At 39.6% G+C, this 24,137-nt stretch overlaps 1 protein-coding gene across 2 annotated transcripts in view; it reads left to right on the top strand.

Moving 5' to 3' along the window:
• Positions 1-24,137, top strand: part of Pkhd1 (PKHD1 ciliary IPT domain containing fibrocystin/polyductin) — a 456,733-nt gene that overhangs the window by 278,520 nt on the left and 154,076 nt on the right. For both annotated transcript variants that reach the window (XM_087898011.1, XM_087898010.1), the window contains exon 52: positions 4,704-4,832. In XM_087898011.1, coding sequence (XP_087754137.1) covers positions 4,704-4,832 — 129 coding nt within the window. The remainder of the gene's footprint in view (positions 1-4,703; positions 4,833-24,137) is intronic.

The following is a 24,137-nucleotide window of genomic DNA, read 5'->3' as shown; positions in this document are numbered from 1 at the left end:
AGAAAGTTCCCTGACTTCCATGAAAAAGAATATAAAGTTTAATAATAAATTTAAAATATGGCAGTGCTTTTTATTTAACAATCTATGGAGGAAGTGCAATCATTGCACTATCAACACTAGTTTTTCATAAACAAGGGTATAATGATTAGTGAAGTTCTACCTATGTGTTGACCTATTGCAAGCTTCCATATGAATAAGTAATGCAGTTGAAACTTTTGAGAATATACCTCAAAGAGTCTCTCCATTAATCTATTAATAGGCAGCCTGTTATATAAAAAAAAATAAAACAACACTGTGGAGGTTATTGTGAGGATATGGTAGACAGGAAAATTCTAGGACCATGCCAAGAAACCAGTGTGAATCAACCAACCAACCTCCCCCCAATACCATGTGTGATGAATCTCCTCGTAACTGTTATTTATCATGTCTGCTTCCTAGAAGACCAGCCTTCTCAGTGCAGATTCACAGAAATCCAGGAGGAGGGGAGTGGAGAAGGAAGGAGTAGATGGCAATATTTGGCTGATATATTCAGCTTGAGGGCACTTCAAGTTTGAGCTACTGCTGATTAACAAATTTATACAGAAAAGTAGGATGAGCAATTGTTATAAATATTGGTCCTCACCAAAGGTGACCTGAAGGTTTGGGAGAAGAGAAAAGGCTTACGTCCTCCATTGCTAAAAGCAATGAGTTTTTGAATGGTCCAATGTGAGCTGGTCTTTTTCTACTTCCAGTGCACCCTTCTTCTGTATTATGGTTTCTATCTCAAACACGGCACAGCACTGTTTCTCTCTCTCTCTCTCTCTCTCTCTCTCTCTCTCTCTCTCTCTGTCACTCTCTCTCTCTCTTTCTTTTTGTAATTTTGTCATACAGTATAGTTTTATCATACTTTTTCCTCCCCAATTCCTCTGAGATCCTCCCCACCTACCCAACTTCATTACCCCTACCCTCTCCTTCTTCCCTCTCAAAATGTCCCAAAACAATATCAACCAAAATATGTACACATACTTACACACTCACATACACAAATACGGAGTTTGTTTTGTGTTGACTAACTACTTCCAGGCATGGGACCTGCACTTGAGTGTGTGTGTTTGATACGCCCAATGACATTCTCATGGAGGAAACTGATTTTTCTCTTTATCATTTGCAAATAGCTTCTTGGTTAGGAGATGGAACTTGGTGTCCACTTTTTTCACTGCTGAGATTTTATTTGATTTGAACATGTAATGGGTCTTGTGTATACTTTCACAATCTCTATGAGTTCCTATTTTTATCAGTCCTATTGTGTCTGGAAGATGTTGTCTCCTTGGAGTTGTCCATCACTTTTGGCTCTTACAATCTTTCTGCATCCCCTTGCATATAGGAACCTGAGCCTTTTGAAGAGTGGTTTGAAAAAGGCATCCAATTAAGGGGGGACTCCTCCAAATTCTCTTGTTCTCTACACATTGTGAACTTGTGTGTCTCTATGTTACCTGCCATCTACTATAAGAAGAAGCTTCTCTGATGATCATCTCATCTTGATCACACATGCCCTGATTACTAAACCTAAGGGTTACATTCCCTTTTACAGAATTTTACTGCTAACAAGATCTCATCTTGATTCATTCTATTGCACAAGAGTCCAAGAAAAGATAAGCAGTACATGGCTGACTGCTTTGTTAAAACTCAGAGTTCATTTTCTCTCCCTAACTTTCAGCGCAATATGAGCCATATAGAAGCCATATAGAAATCTAGTAACTAACACGAAACTGAATTAGGGTCTAAGGCAGAATAGAACTTGTATGTAACATTCAACATTAATGTATTCACTGGAAGATCTGGGTGGTTAGATTGAAAATAATTCCGGTCCTTTATAAACTAGAGTGATGATGGCAGAGGTGCAGGATGTTTGTTTCCACCATCTGTGATATAAATTTGAAGCAACTGTTTTTCTGTTTTCTTTCATTTGGGTCTTTGTGAAGTTTTGAAGAGCCTTGATATTGACTACAGGATAAATTACTGTATATAGAGCATCAAAAACCATGCCTGGCCTCTGTGATACTAGTTAGTGGTTATACCAACAAATGCCCTTAAGCCCTTGGACTGTTTGGGCCCCATTGAGAAGGAGGCACAGTAGAGACAAAGCATAGGAAGACATTATAGCTTTAGTATTTATAAACTATTCACGTAAAGCTTCTTTCTGAGATAGGCCTGCTCTAAGAAGTGCCTTATTCCTGGGCTGTGTGGTATATTTATGTGCTAATTGTTTATAACTCCTGCATGACCACAGTGAGCATGATTTCGAGCTATTCTGGAGCTCAAATTAAACCATTAATGCTTCGGATTTGAGCACTGATAGGAAAACTGGCAGGTTTTCCCCATGCTTCTGACATCAGGGATTGTGTCTGCTCATGCTGATATCTTTGGTGATATTACATTCATCTTCAAAGACTGAAGGATATCTAATGGCGGATGACAGCCATCCCCACCTTTTTTCTTGGTGTTCTCTCTTTGCTTTCGGAATCACATTCATCTATTCTTTGCCATGCATCTCCATCCGGATACCTCAAATTTACCCCAAATGCCCGCCATCTTCTCAGTTCATTAGAAGTTGACAGAACTCTTCAACATCTACCCTAATGGTCTTGAAATCTTTGGCCTCTGCCTTCATAATATTCCACTCTTTGAGCACTCCTTATTTTTTCAGAGTCATCTTTTGCTTCTTTCTATCTCTGTCTCACAAAGCTTCTTTTGATTTCCCTCTCAACATCTCATTTCTCGACCTTGTATATGCTTATGAACATTTCTCCATCTGGAGCAAGGGCCTTCACCCCTTCTCAACCTTTTGCCTAAAGAAACTTTAGGTCTTGGAAATGCTGGTCAGTTACTACTTCCTTCAGGAAAGTTCTCTTTAAAAAGAGCTGTTCTCAATCTATATGCAAGTTTTTTTTTATCTCCCAGGTATTTGTTGACATAGACTCTTAGCTGCATGGAAACAAGGATTATACTTTTTAAGTTTATCTGGGACTTATACTGCTATTAAGAACATTCTACAAAAAAGATGGTCATTTTTTATGCTTAGTGAAACTAATCACTAATAGAAGAGATTCTCGTCACCCTGTCAAGAGGTGGCCTTTCATCTTTGCTTTGTGTGACAATGTTGTGGGCCCCTAGTTGCGCTAGTATATCATGGAAAAAGCAAAATAACCACAAAAGCAGAGAAAGACAACTGGATAGAGCTCAGCATGGCAATGTCCATAATGCAGTTCTAAGAACTTCTGTATAAAGTGGTTAGTGGTTATCAATCACATGACTGTGGTACCATTAGAATGCTAACGGTCGGGGACAGAATCAATAAGAGAAAATGATCTGCACATAAGTTCTTATCCCAAGGAGTGTCCATGTCATAACAGTGCCATCCTTACACTTCAGGAGCTGGGAGACGCTCATGCTATGACTTGGCCTTTCCAAGAAAGAGTCCATTTTAAGAAGATAATCAGGACCCTGGTTAGCTGTGCAGAGAGACTGCTCACATCACATTGTTTATCATCAGAGAGATGCTCCATGTTGGATGTTACAGAGAGAGACTAACAGATGCCAGCATGATAGATCCTGTGTGATTGTAAAAATTGTGCTTTACAAGAGCTTTAATATCATTAGAAAGAACATAAGAAAAATAGCTGCACTAACAAAATAAAAACTGGAGCTGATATAATTTCAATTATATAATAACACTGAGATATGATGAGAGGAAATATAAATAAAAGGTTGATTGTGGTAATTATTATGTGGTTCTGGGTAATTATTAGCTTTTCTTTATTAGCATTTTCAAAATAATCCATAATAAGAACATATAATACCTATAATGAAGAAGAATGTTAATGTTTAATAAGCTTGGAATATATTTTCTCAAAGTATAAGAGTTGGGTAATAGTTTGCTTTCCTGCTATGAAATGTTTTATAGAAACTTCTTTTTAAAATTTTTTTATTGATCTTATTGAGCTATACATTTTTCTGTGCTCCCCTTCCTTCTTCTCCCCTCCCATTCTACCCTCTCCCATGGTCCCCATGCTCCCAATTTACTCAGGAGAATAATTGTGTTTTTCTATTTCCCATGTAGATTAAATCCATGGCAATCTCTTTTAGGGTCCTCATTGTTGTCTAGGTTTTCTGGGATTGTGAATTGTAGACTGGTTTTCTTTGCTTTATATCTAAAAGCTGCTTATGAATGAGTGCATATGATATTTGTCTTTCTGGGTCTGGGTTACCTCACTCAAAATGATGTTTTCTAGATCCATCCATTTGCCTACAAATTTCAAGATGTCATTATTTTTTCTGCTGTGTAGTACTCCATTGTGTAAATGTACCTTTGGATTATCAGTATGGTGATTTCTCAGAATATTAAGAAACAATCTTCCTCAAAACCCAGCAATACCACTTTTGGGTATATACCCAAAAGATGCTCAATTTTAGCACAAGGAAATGTGCTCAATTATGCTCATAGCAGTATTGTTTGTCATAGCCAGAACCTGGAAACAACCTAAATGCATCTCAACTAAAGAATGGATAAGGAAAATGTGGTACATTTATAGAAATTTCTAATATTCAAAAGCAACTACTTTGAAAGGTGAAAATACCAGTCATAAATTAACAGTAGATGCTTGACCTTGTCACAAAGATTTGGGTTTTCATAGTTAATTTTGCGTCTTTCCTGTGTATTCCAGCTTCCACATCTGTACCTGAATCATCTTTAAAATGGTCCCTTCCTGAAACATGGCAGGACGTTGCAAAGGGCTGGGGAGGATACAACCAGACCCTTCCAGGACCTGGTGATGACGTCTTGATTTTACCCAGTGAGTGAAACCAGTTGTGAGAAAAAAAAAAAAAAAAACAGATGAACCGAACTGAACAAAATCCTATTGGCAGTAACATTTCATGGTATAATGCAGGACAGGAAAACAGTAAAAATGAGTAGCTGCTTATTTTTATGACCCCTTAGGGAAGTTGATATAAGAGAGAAACTATCTAATTTTTTTTTTGAGGAGCCTTTATGTTATTTTATATAGTGGTTGAATCAGTTTGTATTCCCACTAGTAGTGAGTGAGTGGTCTTTCCCCCTGGCCAGCATTTGTCATCACTTGTTTCCTTATTGGTAGCTATTTTGCTAGGATAAAATCTTCAGTGTAATTTTGATTTTTATTTTCTTTATGATTAAGAGTATTGAGTACTTTTCACATATGTATGGATTTGTACTTTCTTCTTTGAGGACTGTCAATTGAATTAATCTGTTTATTTAGACTAGATTATTTGTTCTTTTGGTGTTTAGTTAAATTATTAGTTTGGGTCCTAGGGATTGAGTTGAGGACTTTATATAACTGTTCTGTTGATTGTCTTCACTTTTGAAATTGATTCCTTTGTATATTGTACACTATTCTTAGTTTTAAAAGATTTGAATGAATGAAGGAGAATAGATGTAGAAAAAGACAATTTCAGAAATATACCAAAGCAATTCACATTTAAAACATTCATTTTCCTTAACGAAAAGTCCACTGAAGTTCCATGTAACTAGAACATTTATATGGAGCACCACAAAACTTAATTCCATTTATGGTCAATGTGACTATCTCAAGGTTACAGTAAACAAAAGATCTGCAATGAGGAAAGGACACTTATCTATCTGTGAATCACTAATAATGCCACATATTTACCAAACACTAACAGCGTATCAGGGGCTGTTCTTTACGTAGGTAGTTAACCCTCACAAGGACCTTGTAAATAAAGTAAGGCTGTTGTCTTCATTTTACAGACAGAGAGACAGAGATTCATGGCTGCTGAGTGACATACAAGGTCAGAATTGCACAACGTGTAATTCAGAAGAGTGGGGATCTGAACCCAACCAATTTGATTCTGGTGCCTTATTTTTAGGTAGCAGAGCTTGTTTCCTTCACCAAAGGACTAAGAGTAAAGTAAAAATAGAGTACATATGTTGTTCATGTTATTGACAATGTCAGAGTCAGACAAAGCACCCTGGTTACTTGGCAGCCCTTTGTGATACGTTGTAACTGCATAGGAAGATGAATGCTGAGCCAAATGAGTGGTCACATGCAAACTGGAAATATTGTCATCCCCATTATCCACCTATGTCTTCAATGGAGGATGAAACTTTTTGAATAAATAGGCTTATGAGTCATTCCTATACTGCAAAGAAAAAAGAAATCTCAACTCCCTCAGACTTTTCTTTGATGAATATAGCCAGTAGGTTTTCCCATGAAGCTGATGATTTCCCTCACTCCACGCAGGAAGTTTGTTGCCAAGCTTATAGTATCTTTGGGACTTTGATGCTGAACAAACAGCAGCAGTCTCAACTCTCTTGCTTGGCATTGGCAGCTATGTTGACTGTGTGCTCTGATGCCTGGGAGCCCTTGGCGTTTTCCATTTCCGTTCAACCCTGGGATCATCAGCAGCTCAGATGACAGGCCTGAGTTCTCCAGGAAGTTGCTCGGGAACATGCATATCTATGCTGTGGGGAAAGGAGGGCTGGGAATTCAGCTGCGAGTATAGGATATATATAATGTATCTTTTAATCCACTCAGCTGTGTTACTATGAGAACGAAAGAGGAGAGGAGTTTAAAACATACCCGGTTATTGTTGTTACATTTTGCATTCAAGTAAAAAGAGAGGTGAGGAAAAGGAGCCCTGGAATAGGTAATGAAAACCTTGCTGCTTGCCCATTGTGTTTCCTTGTTCTTGTGCCGGCAGATGGCCTGATCGTGCCCAGCAGTGAAATCCATTTGTGCTTTTCAATGTTGGGTGTGAGACAGGAGCTTGTGGGTTGTTCTTTGACAAATCTTGATATTCTGGCCTCTGATGGGTCTTCATGATGAGTCGACTTCCAGTGTTTTCCTGTAGATTGTCCTATCTGCATTCTTCACCCTTTCATAACTGCTTTTGTTTCCTTTGTTCCCAAACTTCTTCGATTCAAGTGGGTTCACCAGTTAGATACTCACTGCTGCTTGGATGAAGACCTGAGCTTAATGCTGGCAGCTGTAATTTAACAGCAAAAGCAAATCTCTGAGGTTGAAAGGTTTTACACAGTACAACTTCAAGACTGTACAAGTCCATGAAAAACTATTTCTTATCCTTTGAACAGATTCCTAAGAAATGTGAATTATTATTATTTTTTTTCTGATGACAGCACTTGGGGTGTGTTACCTACTATGCTCTCCTATGGGGACTTTTTCACTTGGTTCTCACAACTGCTTTGTAAGTAGATCCCGTTCCTACACATGTTTTTACAAATGAGGGATCTGGGACATGGTAATGTGAGGTCACCCACTCAGATTCTACCCAGTTAGTGAGTAAAGATGGTCAGGCAGAAAACCAGCACTGGGTATTCTTCTCTCCCCCTCTCCTTCTCTCTCCCCCCTCTGTCTCCCACTCACATGTGCATAAGCATAGTTATACATATGAATATACATACAGCACACAAACACACATATACACATTCATACGTACACATGTGCACACACACACACACACACACACACACACACACACACACACACTCTCTCACTCACTGGGACTCAAACCCAGAGCCTTGTACATTCTAGGCAATTAATTTACCATTAAGACCCATACCTACCTTCTTTATTGCTTCTCCCTCTCTTTTTAAAGTTACCTTATCAACCTGCTTTGGTTCATGAAAACCAGTCTACTTTACACAAAAATTTTATTTTAATATTTATTCCTCACATTTCTCCTTTAACTTGAGATAAACAAATCAAATTGACTTATGACATATTTGCTCTTAGGAAAACCAGAGGGGAGTGGTGGAAGAAAACAGGCGGTGGTGGTACGTGCCTTTAATCCCAGCACTCGGGAGGCAGAGACAGGCGGATCTCTGTGAGTTCGAGGCCAGCCTGAGCTACAGAGCGAGTTCCAGGACAGGCACCAAATCTATACAGAGAAGCCCTGTCTCAAAACAAAACAAAACAAAACAAACAAACAAACCAAAAATATAAAAACTCAACAACAGAGGAACTGCTTAGATGGGAGCCTATCACAATGAACCATTGGTAAAAATCATTTGCCTTATGTCTGAGTTCATGTATCATATATTTAGGCACCGAAAGTGAGTAAGCTATACTCACTCTCAGACTGCCAGTGATTTAGTTGTGTTAATAAAACATACAATGAACAATAATAATCCCAAACTACAACAAACACAGTGTGCTTAGATGCAAACTGTCTTCAGTGAAGAGAGGAAAAGTGGGTCTTGGAGGAAAAGATATGTGAAATGGACTGCGAACGATGGGGTACGAATTCAAAGCACAATTATAAGACTCTAGGAAAATGGGGAATTCCTCAGTGGATATAGAGTGAGCCATCAAATAGGACAAACCCGGGTTTCCTATTGGATTCCTGACATTTACCAACTGTGTAAATGACCCTCATCTATATAACATGAGGGCTAAGATTAATATATCATAATACTAAGAAGATGAAATGAAATCTCGTCAGCCCACATGACCACTGCTTCAATTGTTTGTAGTAATGGAATCGGAGGTGAAGGCTGTGATTTGTGGTGTGTAGGAGTGCTCTTTCGCTTTCTCTTTGCCACCTGACTGCCCCTCTTGGCCTCTGATATTAGCGACACTTTGTATTTGCTTTCCAAAGGCTTATTATTTAATTTTCACAACATCCTTGGGAGCTAAATAGGTAATAACTATTATTACAGTAAAAACCCATTTTTGCATAATACGATTTTAATGGAACTGCTGATTTTACAAAATGAAAGTGACTGGTAAAGAAGATTTAAGTGATACTTTTGAACCTCTAATATAATTTTATGGTGTTTTGTGTATTTTAATTCATTAATAAAGGAAATGTGTAGAACATTCCCATCATTATTCAAATAGAATAGCATAATTTTTCAATAAAATTCTTAGAGTAAATTGCCTATTTCCATTTTCTGGAAAATCAATTTTATGGAATGACCTCAGACCCATCCTTTTCCATAAAAACAGGGCTTTACTACCCCAGTACCAGGCATCACTATCTACCAGTCTAAAGCACTGTCTTTAACATGATGCTATTTTTCTTTAAGGTGGTCTGTCTTTATTGACATTGGACTCCAAGAAGGCTATAAATGTCTCCCTCTGGTATAAAAGCAGTATTCTGAGGAGATTGTGAAGAACTTGATCTTGTGGTTTAATGCACGATAATCTTGCTTTTTACATCTGCGTTGCCTCATCAGTACTGTGAGAATTAGCTCTATCCATTCTAGATGTTCTAAGTATTGAGAACAAGTTCTATGTAATCTAAGACACCAAACCCAAACCTTCCTAAAGAACAGTTCATCAACTGGCAAAACAATTCATTTAACTTTTCCCTTCAGGTCGTGGCCTGAACTTACTTGAGAGTGAGAGGATTTATATAAGATGCTTCCAGAACATCTTCTAGATGAACTAGCTCTCTCAGTCTTGGTAAACACACACACACACACACACACACACACACACACACGCACGCACGCACGCACACACACACGCACGCACACACGCACGCATGCACATGTGCACGCACACCCACTATAGTGAGGTTTTAATGGAAGGAGAATGTGTCATAATCCCCAAAGATAGAATTCTACTTCAAAGTACATGGATACATGTCATGTACCCTCTGGAATCTTTCTCAGTGTGTATGTGATGGTAGAATTCTCAGTTTCATTTCCTCTCTTGCTTTGAACTAGTCTTATTTGATGACATGAATGGGGGGTACTGTTTTTTCTTTTATAATGGTTCTTTTGTTTGCTCTGATTTTCAATACTTGGGTACTTGGAACACCAGAGAGTCTCATCAAAGCCACGTGGCGCTCAGACATGGCAACATTTAAGGCATTTCCTGGTTAAACTGCAAAACATTGTAAAATATTGGTGATGTAAGACAAGATGATTATACCCAGAAAGTAATTTATGAAAGGAGAGATATCTGTAAAATGATGCAATCATAAAATTGGTTTTCCTTGGGGGTGGGGAAATGGTCAAATGGTTAAGAATGGGTAGCGGTCTTAGCAGAGGAGACCTCTGTTTTGTTTTCTAGCATCCATACTTGGTGACTCACAGTTACTTAAACTCCAGGTCTAGGGAGACCCAATGCTCCCAACTCCATGGGTACCTGTGCTCACACACACACCCCCACACAGATATAACTATAAATAAAGCAAACATGAACGAATGAAAGTAATTGACTTCATTTACTTACTTTGTTTTACTAGTTGAGCCTATGTCTAATTTAGGATGGCTTGTATATACATACATGATACCAGTGATAAACCAAACATTATATACATTTATAGTGTTTCTCTAGCTGGAATAATTCTTATTGTTTTGGTCTTGTAACACTTAGGATGTTAAAAAAAAAAAAGGTCATGGAGGCCACCACCCACTTCTGGTTTATTAAGAAATGGGAGACAAGGGTTTTGAGGCTTGAATTACCAGAGTCCTTATTTTGATACATGGCACCAGAATGTGTGCTTCTAGTTGTGAATATTCTGTAGTTCTCTCATTGTCTTCTAAACTCACCAGAAACCTAACCATTTAAAATATACATTTTACTTTGCTCACAGTTTGGGGGAGGAATAGCAAACTAGAGTGTTTCCATTGAGCTTCTCTTCCGCATCATCTACTATCATGAGATGGCGTCTGGGCTTGGCCATCTACAATCTCAACCGTGCGACCGGCTGTTAATATTGGTTAGTGTCTGGCAGCTTATCCAGGAAAACTGGCTAAGAGGACTCTGGTACTTTCCTAGTAGGGTTTCTATTTGGAACTTCTTGGCTTTTCTCAGAGCATGGTGGTGGCATCCAAGAACGAGTATCCTAAGTGTGTGCCACCAGAGTAAGTGGGCCATGAAAGTTAGGTGAAACATGTGCTCCTTCCGATCCCGTCCTCACAGCCTCAGCACATCTTGGCTCGCACATTCTGTTTGTCAGGAAAGGCCCAAAGTTCAGCTCAAATTCATGGGAGGAGTGCTAGTCTCCATGGCTGACAGAGAAGACTAGCTAAGCATTTACAGCTGTCTTTAATCTACCACTGTACGTGTGTTTACATGTGTGTGTGTGTGTATGTAGGGAATTAAGAGCAGATGTATCTGACTCGATTCAAAAGGTGTTTTGGGCTAGCGAGGCTTGTGTTGTCTTTCTTCTATGGGCAGATTTTTACTTAGGTCATGTTAGCCTGTATGAATCAAAAGTTCAGAGCCCTGGGAGACAGATTGGTCCAAGGATTGGATTTCCTTGTCTTTTGTGTTATCTGTAATGCTTAGTGTTATGGCCCAGCCTCTTTCTGGTAAACGATAATCTTCAGCCCTTCAAAGAAACGAGGCTTCTGATGTAACATCCCTTATTCTAACACCAGGATGAACAGCAGTGTTTTGGCTTCCGTCTGTGCCCACAATCCTTACACACAGCTAGGAACCTCTCCGAAGGACAGAGGACTATGGTGGCATAATCAGATAAATTAAAAAAATAGTTATAAACCTTCATTTCAATGCAGAAAATAATGAGACAACAGCGACACTTTTTGGGGGGGCATTATTTTGAACACGAAGATGAAAGACATGAAGGAAGGCATCTATAAGGAATAATAGATAAACACACTTTTGTCATCAAATAGAAAGAGATCTAAAGCAAGTTATGAAACTCTCTCTGGAAACGAAAGCGTAGGAAACCTTCTGTGACCTTCGTACATCTGCCACAGAAAAGAGAAACTGAGAGTTCATCGTAAATTGTAGGTATTTCCACAGTTGTTTCCAGGAAGTTTGTTTTACGATATTGAATTATTAAAACTGTGCTGTTTAGATTTACTACCTGAAGTAACTTAAATACAAAAATCCAATGTAATAGTGAACCTCAGACAACGGGAATTATTAGTAATGAATTTGCTTCAGTTGTTTGTATTTTTATTAGTATTAAGTAAATACTTGTAAAGTCACATGAAATTTTTATATTTATAAAATATATGAGACTGTTGAATTGGCAAAAAACTTGGTGGCTATCAAGATGTTGCAAGAATATTATAAATTGTGAAATACCACTTAACATGTTAATATTATCATCTCAAATTTTTATACCAAGGTGAAGAATAGAATTTTAGTCTCCTCATTTCAACCCTGTAAATTGCCTGCTAAAACGCACAAACTGAATTTGAGAACTTTGTTGGTTGTGCTTTAGACTTAAGTCCCTTACAGAGGATTGAATTCATGAGATGAAACACTGGACACAAAAAATTCACATGGCTTTCCCAAGGGAAGAATACCAGTGGCCCAATTTAGCCAGCAAGTGACCAACCTAGAAGTAGATAGATTGCCATGTTAACTTGAGATCCATTTTCTTTTCTCTATAAAAATGAAATTTCAATTTAAACAAGAGAAGCTACTTTTCTTACCTATAAATTACAAAATGAGCATAAGAATGTAAATAATGATAGAATAAAGCGGAGATAGATTTTCACCCTTCTGTAATTCCAATTTGTCAATCTCAGTTTGACTCAGTCACTGGGCTAATTAGGGCTCACTTAGATGCTTCTCTTGGGATCCAAACTCCTGTAGGCCCTGACACTCTTTATGGCTTGCTAACTTGCTGGAACTAATGAGAGTTTTCTCTAATCGAGTAGTTTTTCCAACCCTTTATAATCTCACTCACCTGAGAAACATTCTCACTGTGGAAGTCCATTAACATCAGTATCATAAACTGCAGAGGTTTCCGGAGGGGGCGCACTTGCCCATGGTGCACAGATTTGGGTGGGGCGAGGATTAGGATTTGGTGAGCATGAGGTAAGAGCCCCGTGTTTGTTTTGACTTTTCACATCCTCTAGAAAGCTCACTGCTTTTAATAGCTTTCTTTATGCTATCCCAGTCTCCTAGAGGTCAGGACCTACTGAACACCTTGTGGGTTAGAGGAGAGGAACATAATAAGTATATCTAGACACATACTCATGATGCATTTCTTTTTCAGATTGATGTCATTCTGTGGTTGCCAAGACATTTTCTTCCTGCACAATCTCTAAAAATATAAACTTCCATGTAAAGTTTACAGCTGCTTCTTTTGTTATTGTTATCTAGTGTGTGTGTGTGTGTGTGTGTGCACATGCGTGTGTGTGTATAAACTCCATGGTACAGTTGCTGAGGTGAGAGGTTAACCTTAGGTGTTAGATGTTTTAAATAAATCATCACCTGGGAGACAAGCTTCTAGGCAACTATATGAGAAATTATCTAAATTATGATGCCCATTGGACATACCGAGAGCAGAATATCTAGATTAGATTTGCCTATGGCCACACCTGTGAGTGATCTTCTCTATTAGATTACAAGACTCACCTAAAGTGAGGGTGGTACTATACTGTGAATTGGAGTCCTGAACCAAATAAAAGGAGAAAACAAATGAGCTGTAACCTTCATTGATCTCTACTTCCCAACCATAAATACAGTGTGATAAAATGGTCTCCTGCCTCAGTGACCATACATGCCTTCCCTGCCTGTTGCCATGTTGTCCCTGTCATGAGAAAATTATCCCTTTGAGTGATACATAAGAATAAACCCTTTCTCCTTTAAGTGACTTTTGACAAATACTTGTCACAACAATGAGAAAAGTAGCTAACATGTCTCTTATTTGTTCCCAGCTGTTGAGCCCTGAAATAACCACATAGAAACTGTATTAATTAAATCACTGCTTGGCCCATTAGCTCTAGCTTCTTTTTGGCTAACTCTTACATCTCAATTTAACCCATTTCTATTAATCTGTGTATCGCCACATGGCTGTGGCTTGCCGGGGAAAGTTCCATCTGGCATCTGTCTCTGGTGGGGTTACATGGCTTCTCTTTGACTCTGCCTTCTTTCTCCCAGCATTCAGTTTAGTTTTCCCCACCTACGTCTATTCTGCCCTGTGCAGACCCAAGGCGGGTTTTTTTTTTATTAGCCAATGGTATTCACAGCATACAGAGGGAAATCCCATATCACTAACACACTGGGGAAGGGACAGATTTATCAAGGAACCTGATAACTTTCTTTGTACATCTATGCAAAATTTTGTGTGTAAATGCCCAGATGGTAATAGGAGTTATGGAGCTGGAGACCCAGCTGAAAGTTCACTAGGAGTGTTGGTTTAGATCTGGTGATCCTGGAAGAACTAAGAAAGCCTTGAGAATACAATAACGGTTGGAACCAACACATGGAAGCTGCTGCTGATAGGTATGAGGAGGAGGAATAGGACATCTTGGATGAAGTTATTATTTATGTGACAAGAAAAGTTATCAGAAAAAGCAGCTGTGGAATGAGAGGTTTAACACTGCAAGGAGCAAGTAAGATCATTCAGTGCTGTTAGCAACAAACCAAGATGTTCTAAGACTTGAGAGTAAGTCATGTTATTCTTGGGTAGCTCCTACAAATCAAACACACAATTGATGCAACATTTTTTGTTTGCCTTACAGTTTTTCATTAAAACTAAAAGCTGTTGCTCCCTTGTGAAACTGTGGACTTTCAGTGTGGCAAGTTGCTGTGGCTTGCTCTCTGATTATAATGCCAGCATGGACTTTTCAGGAGGCTGCTGTGATAGGTACAGTCTAGAAGAATAACTAATGCATGCAGTTATCAGTTTACTGGGAAGGTAGAGTCGGCTATGTCCTGCAAGACATTATGGTCATTTTCTAAAGGACTATAGTCTTATGAAAATTATACAACGTTTAGAGAATGTGACTACCTCTTAAAATGAGTTCACTTGCAGAAGTGAACTCATTATTTAAAACAGACAGTCTTAGTAATTCAGAACATTGATGGGTTCTTTTCAGCTGTAAACCTTGAGAGCAGCATTTAATAAAATTGAAATTAATTCAGTAGCATTATATTATAAATAAATCCCTTGAAAATCATTATAAAAATAAGTGACTATCAAGTCAACTTTTTTCCAGGACTGAAGGGTTTACTGGGGTTCAGGGCCTTAGTGATAAAATCTAGAAAATATGAAGCCAAGGAATACGTACCGCCATCCTAATGAGAAGCCTTCACCTTTTAGTTTGTCCTATCCTGGATTTTTTGTATTACAACTCACTTGCTAACTTTTCCTCTTGATATAAACATAAACCCACTTTACCTAGTTTTATTCCACAGAGACCTCTGTTTTATGGAATTAATATTCTCTGAGGAGATGCTGGCATTCTTGCAAGGGAAGGGGACCTGAGTGATTACATATGTACTTCCCTGCTGGCTAGTGCAGGGAGTGTGAGCCAAACAGGGAACAGTGCCCATGGAGGTTTGTAATGTAGAGCAGGGCTTTATTTGCTTGCTCTAATTGAATTACTCTTTTGCTCTTTTCTTTATGGTCTGTTTTCCATGCAGATATTTTTGGAATGCAGAATTAAATAATTCATGATTTCCTTATTATTGGCTTAGGTATAGTTGCCATTTCTTGAGTTGATTATACTCCCTTGAGGGGACTTCTGGATTCTCCTCCTAGGCAGCATTTAACGATAAGAATTTGGCCAAGTAGCTAGGCATCTTAGGTGGAGAGGCCAACAGGGGCAGAAATTTAGGTGGCTCTTTGTTGAATCTTGGACTGCCATGCTGACTTTCTGCCCAGGGTTTCTTAATGTCTTTTGTGGCCTCAACCCCTTCAATAATCTAGTGAAGAATTGTCTTTCTCAGGATAATGGTATGATACATAATTAACCTGTTAGAACTATAAAAGAAACCAGTTTTATTGAAATAGTTATGAAAATGTTTAAAACAAATTTTGTGATGTAATCATTCTCTTTTTAGGATTAATAGTAATGTCGCATGTACAGTCTAATAACTCTCATTTCAATGTTGTCATTGCTAATATTTTCCATAGAAGCCTGCCATTAATTCTGTCCCTCCATTTGGCACTATGTTGTTCCTTCCTCAGCGGGGCTCATTCCTCTCCTCTTGAATCTTTACTTTGATGATGTGCTAAACAAAATGTACAGTTAAGTTCTTGGAGTTCACTGGCTGGGTCGCAAGAATTCTTGCATTAAAGACCATGCACCTCACTTGCTGTTGGGATTTTTTCCTCATGTAACTCAGTTCACAGGGAATCACAAACTATGGGAATCACAAACCACATACAGAGGCTGTGCTTGTCCCTCCAGTTGAAAGTCCTTGTAAACTCCAGCCAGCAACCAACATCAATTTCTAGGATTCCTGTAAAGGTTAGACAGATGTGAAAGTCCCTGCGATCCTGGCACTCTGAAGACAGAGACAAGGGTTTCCTTCACAGGCTAGCTCCAGGTTCATTGAGAAATATTGCCTTAAATAAATAAAAGTGGAGAGTGACTGGTTGAGGGAGACACTCAACAACCCACTTCAGACCTGTACATATGTGCACACATGTGTGCCCAAGAACCTGAAAATACCCTTGTACTCCTACACATGTGAACATGCACTCATCAGTACAAACCAATACAGATACACAGACAAAAGAAAGGGTAATAAATACAGGGTAAATGACCTGTATGGAAATGCCATAATGGAACTTCTTTGTACAATCCATCATAATAAAAGACAAAGAAAGTAATACTTGGATTACTTGGATTTATGTCCCCAAATTTAAACATGGAGACTATTCAACTAAGAAAGTACACTAGGGTATAGAGAAATGGCTCAGTGGTTAGGAGCACTTGGTCTTGCAGTGGACCCAGGTTCAATTCCTAGCACCTTCATGGCATTTCACACCTGCCTGAGGCTCAGGTTCAAGAAGATTTGGCATTCTTTCTGACCTCCATAGGCACCAGGCATGCACATACATACCCGAAATACAAAATAAATAATCAATAAAAGGACACAGAGAGACACACAGAAAGAGATATTCATAGACTGAGAGGGAGAGAGCGAATTGTTAAGTGTGTGACACCGAGTGTTGTTGGTTTTATTATACAGGTTTATCCTCATGTTTGTTTGCTTGCTTACAGCATCAGTAATTCCCATCTGAAGCTGTTTACCAGTGTTCGTTTACATGATAGCACCATCACCTGATAGTGCCCCCAAGTGTGTGGAAAAGAGCACAGGGCTTTGCTTTTGCCTTCTGTTTTAATGGAAGCGGAATAGCCCATTCATTCAGTTGCATTTTAGAGGCAACAACATTATGTGCAAAGGGGGGATCTGCAAAGCTCTTGCAGAGGAGTTGTTGGAGGTGATACGTATTCTACATTCTGCCCAGCCTGGCTGGCTGTGCCAATGGCAGACACGTCTCTGTTCTCTTCTTGAATATCTTTTTGGTACCCATGAGGTGTTTGTTCTCATCTTTGTGCTCCTATTGTCTGCATAGCTCTTGGACAGTAGCTTTGACGCATCACCTATTTCACAGACCCCAGAGAATGGAGTGTCAGGGTTCAGCGGCTTCCCCTAGGTTCAGTACTTACTATTGTGGCTTTTTGTTGAAAACTATGAGTATGAAAAAACATGGAGACACATGAAGACACACACATTTTAAATGGGGTTTGAGTTTAGCAAGGCCACTGATAGTAAAAGAATAGATATATACTTCTGATATAAAGAGAAGATTCTACATGGCAGTCCGTGGTGATATTTTGTTTGTGATCTAACAAATAAAGCTTGCCTGAAGATTAGAGTGTGGAGGTAGCCATACCAGTTAAACATAGAGGCCAGGTAGTGGAGTGGTACCCAGACCTTTAATTCCAACACTCTGGAGATAGTGGCAGATAGATCTCTGTGAGCTCAAGGACACCCTGGGCAACATGGTTCAGTTAGATTCTCTGTTAGACTGATTCAGTCTAACAGAGAAACAAAGCCAGACAGAGGTGGCTCACACCTTTAATCACAGCACTAGGGAGGTGGAGACAGACAGAAAGTGACAAGGCTGGGCACTGGGCAGAGAGAGGAATAAAGGCAGGAGGAGACAGGAGCTCAGGATTCAGTCTGTGAACTTGTAGAGACAGGATACCCCTTTTAGTCTGAGGATTTCAAAGAAGTAAGAACTTTAGTGGCTGGCTCTATGCCTCTCTGATCTTTCAGCTTTCATCCCCTAATATCTGACTCCGGGTTTTAATTATTAAGAGCAATTAGAATTCATGACACAGCAGTCCTTGAATCCCCTAAGAAAACAAACAAATAAAATAACCCCTCCCCAAAGCAAATCTGTGTCAGAGTTCTCAGCATTCTGGTAATGTGGGGAGACCTTGCTCAGCAGAGGCTGACTTGGGTGCCCATGACCTCCCTTCTTCGTCCCTCAGGGAAATGCCTTGCCTCTATGCCCTGACCCACTCAGGTTATTTTTCTGAGACTGGAAAGAGGATCAAGGGCTTGATGATAACCAATTTCATCCTTGCCCCTCACACTGATGCTGGGAGCTGATGGGAGGAAGCGTCTCCTGTCTAGACAGAGTAGATCCTACTTCACAGATCACTTCAGTCTTTACTGGCTACAGTAGCTCACGACATATCCACAGACACATTACCCCTGGTTGTTTTTCTCATCACTGCCTTTTCGTACTAGTTGATCTCTATTTACAAAATTGAAAGCATGCTGGCAGGGACATACAGAAAATGTAGGGGAAGTCCTGCTGTTTGAACCATGTGTTTGACGAAAGGTGGGCCCGAGCTCAGATAGGAAAGAAACCATGGGAAGAACAGGGCATGTTAAAATGTTTGTTTTCACTCATTGTATCTCATCCTTTGAAAACCTGTTTGTTTCAGTTTGCTTTCTATTGCTGCGACAAACAGTATCACCAAAAGCCTGGGGAAAAAAGGGTTTATTTCAGATTACACTTTCAGGTCAGGGCAGGAACTTGAGACAGGAACCCGAAAAAGAAGAGCTGCCTGCTGGCCTTCCCTCTGACTTGTTCTGCTAGCTTCCTTGTACACCTATCCAACTGCCCTGAGACCATGCTCCCACAGTCAGCTGGGCCCTCACACATCAGTCATCTCTCACAGACATGGTCATAGACCAACCTGATGGAGTCAGTGGGCATTGTTTAAATTGGCATTCAAGACCAACTAGAACGGTATTTGTATAGATTTTATTACATAGCCAGTGTTTTGTTTTTTATAGGATTATTGTGGCATGTATATGTATTTATCAGCTTATCACTACATCAAGAAATAAAATAATATTTGATAACATATACTTAAAATTTTATTTTTTCTAGTAAAGGTGTATTTAGAATTTTTTGAATTTGACAAAACATACTCATATGAGTATGCCACATGCAATATTAAAATGTATCATATATGATATACATAGCTTTGGTTTTCATTTATTGAGCAGTCAATCTATGGAGCCCTGAGTGGATCAGGAATCACTTTAGAGCCCATACAGGCCACAACTTTGAGGCCCTCTTCCTGCTCAGTCTGAGTATTCGGATTTTAGACATCACCATGTGCTTAAACCTGTTTTCCTCTCTTCCTTCATCTCTCTTTTCCTGGTGTCCTACTCTTATTCCTTAACATTGAACTACTGAAATATACCTTTGAATTCTAATTCATTGAGTCCTCCTCTGCCTGTGTTCCTACAATACTCTGGCCATCTTCCTATTATTCTGTAATAATCTTCCATTATTCTGTAATAATTTCTTGCTTTTATATTAGCTTGAGGTCAGAGGGATATTCCTCATTTTTTTTTTAAAAAAAATTTTGCCTACCAGGTACAATAAAGGGTTTGTCATGCTGTAGATGATCAGAAAGCAAGATGTGTTAAAACAAGAAATTGAGAATGATGGGCAGGCAGAATCACAGTGGTTCTTCTTAATGTGTTTCCGGTGATCTGGGGACACATGAACAGGAATATGCCACACAGAGAACATTTGTTTAAAGGAATGCAGGCCTTAGCAAGGCCATTGTAAGTGCTGGCTTGGGACTCTTGCTGCTGGACCTGATCTGGAGCCCATTTAGCCCAGTATTTATTCAGAATTCCTGGGTCAGATGCTCCCTCTGTGGGAAGCCTTTTCCCCTGGGGAAGAAGATGCAGCATGCCAGAGAGGGAGGTTCCTTCCTTTTCTTAAAAGAGTTCTGGCTCAGGTCATCTCAGTAGGTGCCTCTCATTTTTCCTTCACCCTTGGCAAGCCTGTGGCCTCTCAGTCAAGCACCTTCATAAGGTTTGCCTGTTTCCTCCTCCCTTCACCTTCCAACTGAGTGGTTGACGGCCCCCCTGTGACTCAGAACCCTAGGGCCTCTTGGGGCCTGGTGTTCTTTGCCCATCAGAAGTTTAGAGCTCACTGGGGAGTCAGGGCCTCCCCTGCCTGCAGGCCCCCTGTGGATCAGCATCCAGGATCTGACACCCCTCCTGTGGTTTCAGTGAGGGAGCAGCTTGTGCATCTGTTTGCTGGGAAACAGTCTCAGAGGGTTACCTTCTCTCATTTGCATAGCGTGGATGCACCTGTTTCTGTCAGGGTTTTTTTTTTTTTTTTTTTCTCTTAGTGAAATAATAAGGAAAGCTTGGAACAGCGACAAACCTGGTGCCAGCTGGACAGGACGGCATTCGCCACCAAGAAATGACCCGAGTTGTGCTATCTGTGCTTAAATACCAGTATCGCTGAAGAAATCAGCTGTGACCGAGGGGCTGCAGATGGGCCCAACGCTCTTTGAGTCTCCTAGTATATGTATTTGGTGTGTGCTTAATGAGATCATGCCAGCTTGCATGGTTCAAATACTTTCTGAATCTTTTAAAAATGATCTTATTCATCAGAAATCGTCCCTCAAGGGGAGACTGTAGGCAGAAAAAGCTAAAAGGTGTTTCCTAAAAAGCAGAAAGGAAATAGTTAAAAGACTTTAAACTGCTTAAAGAGGGCTTTTGCTTCTTTTTTTTTAATATGAGGAAGGCAGCAGTTTGCATTGAAATCACAGGTTTTATACATTAAGTATGGTTATGAGTCGTTTCCCCTAAAGCTGCATAAGAAATATGGCCAGCCCCTCCGCACCCCGCACCCCAAGGAAAAGGCCCAGGACTAAGGACTTACATGGCTCTCTGCCAAGGGCTTCCAGGTAACAAAGGGAAGGCAGAGACTAATTGTTTCCCAGAAAATATAGGATTTGATTGATAACATATATTTTGGTACTTCACATTTAGTTCAAGCCTCATCAAGAAAATAAAATTAGCAGTTTTTATAGACTGGATTATCCCAGTATCTTCTATTTCCCCTTTAATGTCAACATCACTCATCACAGGCAAACACAATCCACAATTCTTATTAATGAAGACCGTGGCAGTCATTTTCCATTGCTGTAAAAAAATGGCCAAGAAAAGGAAGAAACATTTACGTTGGCTCGTAATTCTAGAGGCTTTAATCCATGGTTGACTGTCTCAGTTGATGTAAACCCGAACCACAGAAAGTGAGGCAGCAGAGTAACATCACAGGAGGAAGGAGTGAAGGGATAGCCTGCTCCCTTGGTGGTGACATCACAGGACGAAGGAGTGGAGGGATAGCCTGCTCACTTGGTGGTAAGATCACAGGAGGCAGAAATAGTAGGATAGCCTGCTCACTTGGTGGTGACATCACAGGAGGAGGGAGTGGTGGGGTAGCCTGCTCACCTGGTGGTGACATCACAGGAGGAGGGAGTGGTGGGGTAGCCTGCTCACCTGGTGGTGACATCACAGGAGGAGGGAGTGGTGGGGTAGCCTGCTCACCTGGTGGTGGTCCGGAGGAGAGAGAATGGAAGGGGTACAGACATGGCCTGCATTTTAAGGGCTTGCTCCAATTATGTCCCACCTCTTCATACCCCTTTCAGCTGTTAGTTTGTCATGGAAGTTATTAATCTTTAACATGTATCTGAACCAAATTAGACATTCTTAAAATGTGTAGTCTAAATGTTGATCAGGTCAATAAGTGGTCTGAAGCAGGGGCTACACTGTTGAAATACCTCAATACAAAGTACTCGACTCTGAGTAATTTGTTAGGCTCCCACAGCGGGAGATTGGCTGGTTGGGATTTAAGTGCTGGCCTGTACTCATTGTTCCATTCCTTTGTTATCTCAGTCTGTTCTACACATTTCTGTGAGCCAGAGTAAAAGATTAGCACGTTCCTTATGTCATTCATCAAATCCTCTATTAATATTTCAAATTCTTACCAGACGTCTATAAACTTATTTAAAAATAACTCATTAGAATTTCCTGTGAAAAAATAAATCTACATAGAGATACAGAAATATCTTATAATCCTTTAGTCTCCTCTTTACAATTTTTTTAACTTCTTATCTTTCTGTACGTGTGTGCGTGTGCGTGTGCGTGTGCATGTGTGTGTGTGTGTGTGTGTGTGTGTGTGTAAATGTGCATGTCACTGTGTGATGCATATGTAGAGGTCAGGAAACAACTTGCAGTAATTTGTCCTTTTCTTCAACCGTCTGGGTTCTGGGATGGAACTCATGGTCGTCAGGCTTGTCAACAAACACTTTTACCCATAGAGCCATATCTTCCTCCAAATTTTTAAAAATATGTTCAAGTATAATCAGGTAAGATTTCTTAAAGGAATTCAAAGGTAGTTCCTCATACACATTTCTGGCCAATTTATGCAAGTCAGTAAGTATGGCTCCCCACAGCAACAAAATAAAAGACAATAGATGCAGAAAGACATTCCATAAAACTCCAACCTTTTTGTGAGACACGGAAACCTCTCTGAATAAATTGGTTTAAAGACTAGCATACTTGACCTTACTAAAGGCAACTATGACATCCACCAGCTAACATTGTCATGGATAAAGGAAAATTAAAGTGTCTTGAAACTCGGAACTACCAGAAGTGTTCATTTTTTCTACTTTCATCCGGCATATTGTTGGATATCCTAGCCAGAACAACCAGGCAAGAGGAAGTTTTGAAGGGCACCCAAAGTGAAGAAGATGAGGTCAAATTATCACTGTCTATAGATGGCACAATTTTATACGTAAAAACAGCATATAATGGCCCATGAAATTAGTTAGAGCTAATAACAATGTAGCAACGTCCAAGGATTTATATGTTTATTTATAACAAATGGAAATGTAACCAGATTCAACTCTTAGTTTCAATCTCATCTTCAGAAAAATGTTAATATTAATTAATTAATTACTCTCTCTCTCCCTCTCTCTCTCTCTCTCTCTCTCTCTCTCTCTCTCTCTCTCTGTGTGTGTGTGTGTGTGTGTAGGAAGTGAATGCATATGCCACTGTGTGTTTAGGTCCGAGAACAGTTTGTGGAAGTTCTGTCTCGTCTTCTTACATATGTGCCCTGGAAATGAAACTTACTTCACCAGATTTGGAAGCAAGCACCTTCACCCACTCACTCATCTTTCTGCTTTAAAGCTTTAAAAATAGGCAGCACATGTTTCTCATTCCAAGGCACAAAGGAATATTCTTTGCAGTTTCCCATTAGGTTTTGTTTTTTGTCCTATCCCTTCCTTCACTTCCTGTAAGTGACAATGCTGCTTGCTCTTTGGGTGTCCTACCACATAACCTATGCAATCTGCACAAAACATTTACATCTAATTATATACACACATTTTCATTAGTTTCTACTTTCTCATAGATAACACATTTCAAGTGATTATCTTTGCTTAAAAAGAGTCATTTTATTATTCCATATTACTACATAAAATATTACATCACCTTTTTAATTTTAAACTTTTTATTCATTTTACATACCAACCACAGTTCCCGCTCCATCCCCTTCCCTCCTCCAGCCGACCCCCACTACCCTACATCTTCTGGGCCTTGACATAGAACTGCACAGTGTTCACTTATTGTCATGATTATTCTGATGATTTCATCAGAGGAAGATGCTAAAAAGCCTTCAAATCTACTTCTTCCAAAGTAAAAATCACCTGATCAGTAGCATCCAAAGAATTTCTTCCCATGTCAGGTACATACTCATAGTCCCAGTATTCAAATGACGTAACCCTGAGCTACATTATAAGACTCTATGTCAAAAATAAAGAAAAAACTTACTCTCTTTGTACAGTGGGAGTATTTGAATGGCACTTGTAATTGTTTAAGATTTGATAATAATGCCATTTGGATGAACCGGTACATGAGCCAATGTTTACCAAAGATAATGCTTTCCCTTAGATTCCTGACTTGGAGAGTACCATATGCCCTGCATTGGAAAGAGGGATTTCACAAAGGGAGAACTTCCAGTCTCTGTCTCGGTCATACAGAGATACTTCGAGAACT

This window comes from Myodes glareolus, chromosome 18, assembly GCF_982192425.1.
Source record: "Myodes glareolus chromosome 18, mMyoGla1.1, whole genome shotgun sequence".
In the NCBI taxonomy this organism is placed as follows: Eukaryota; Metazoa; Chordata; class Mammalia; order Rodentia; family Cricetidae; genus Myodes; species Myodes glareolus.
This window is presented reverse-complemented; position numbering and strand designations above follow the sequence as displayed.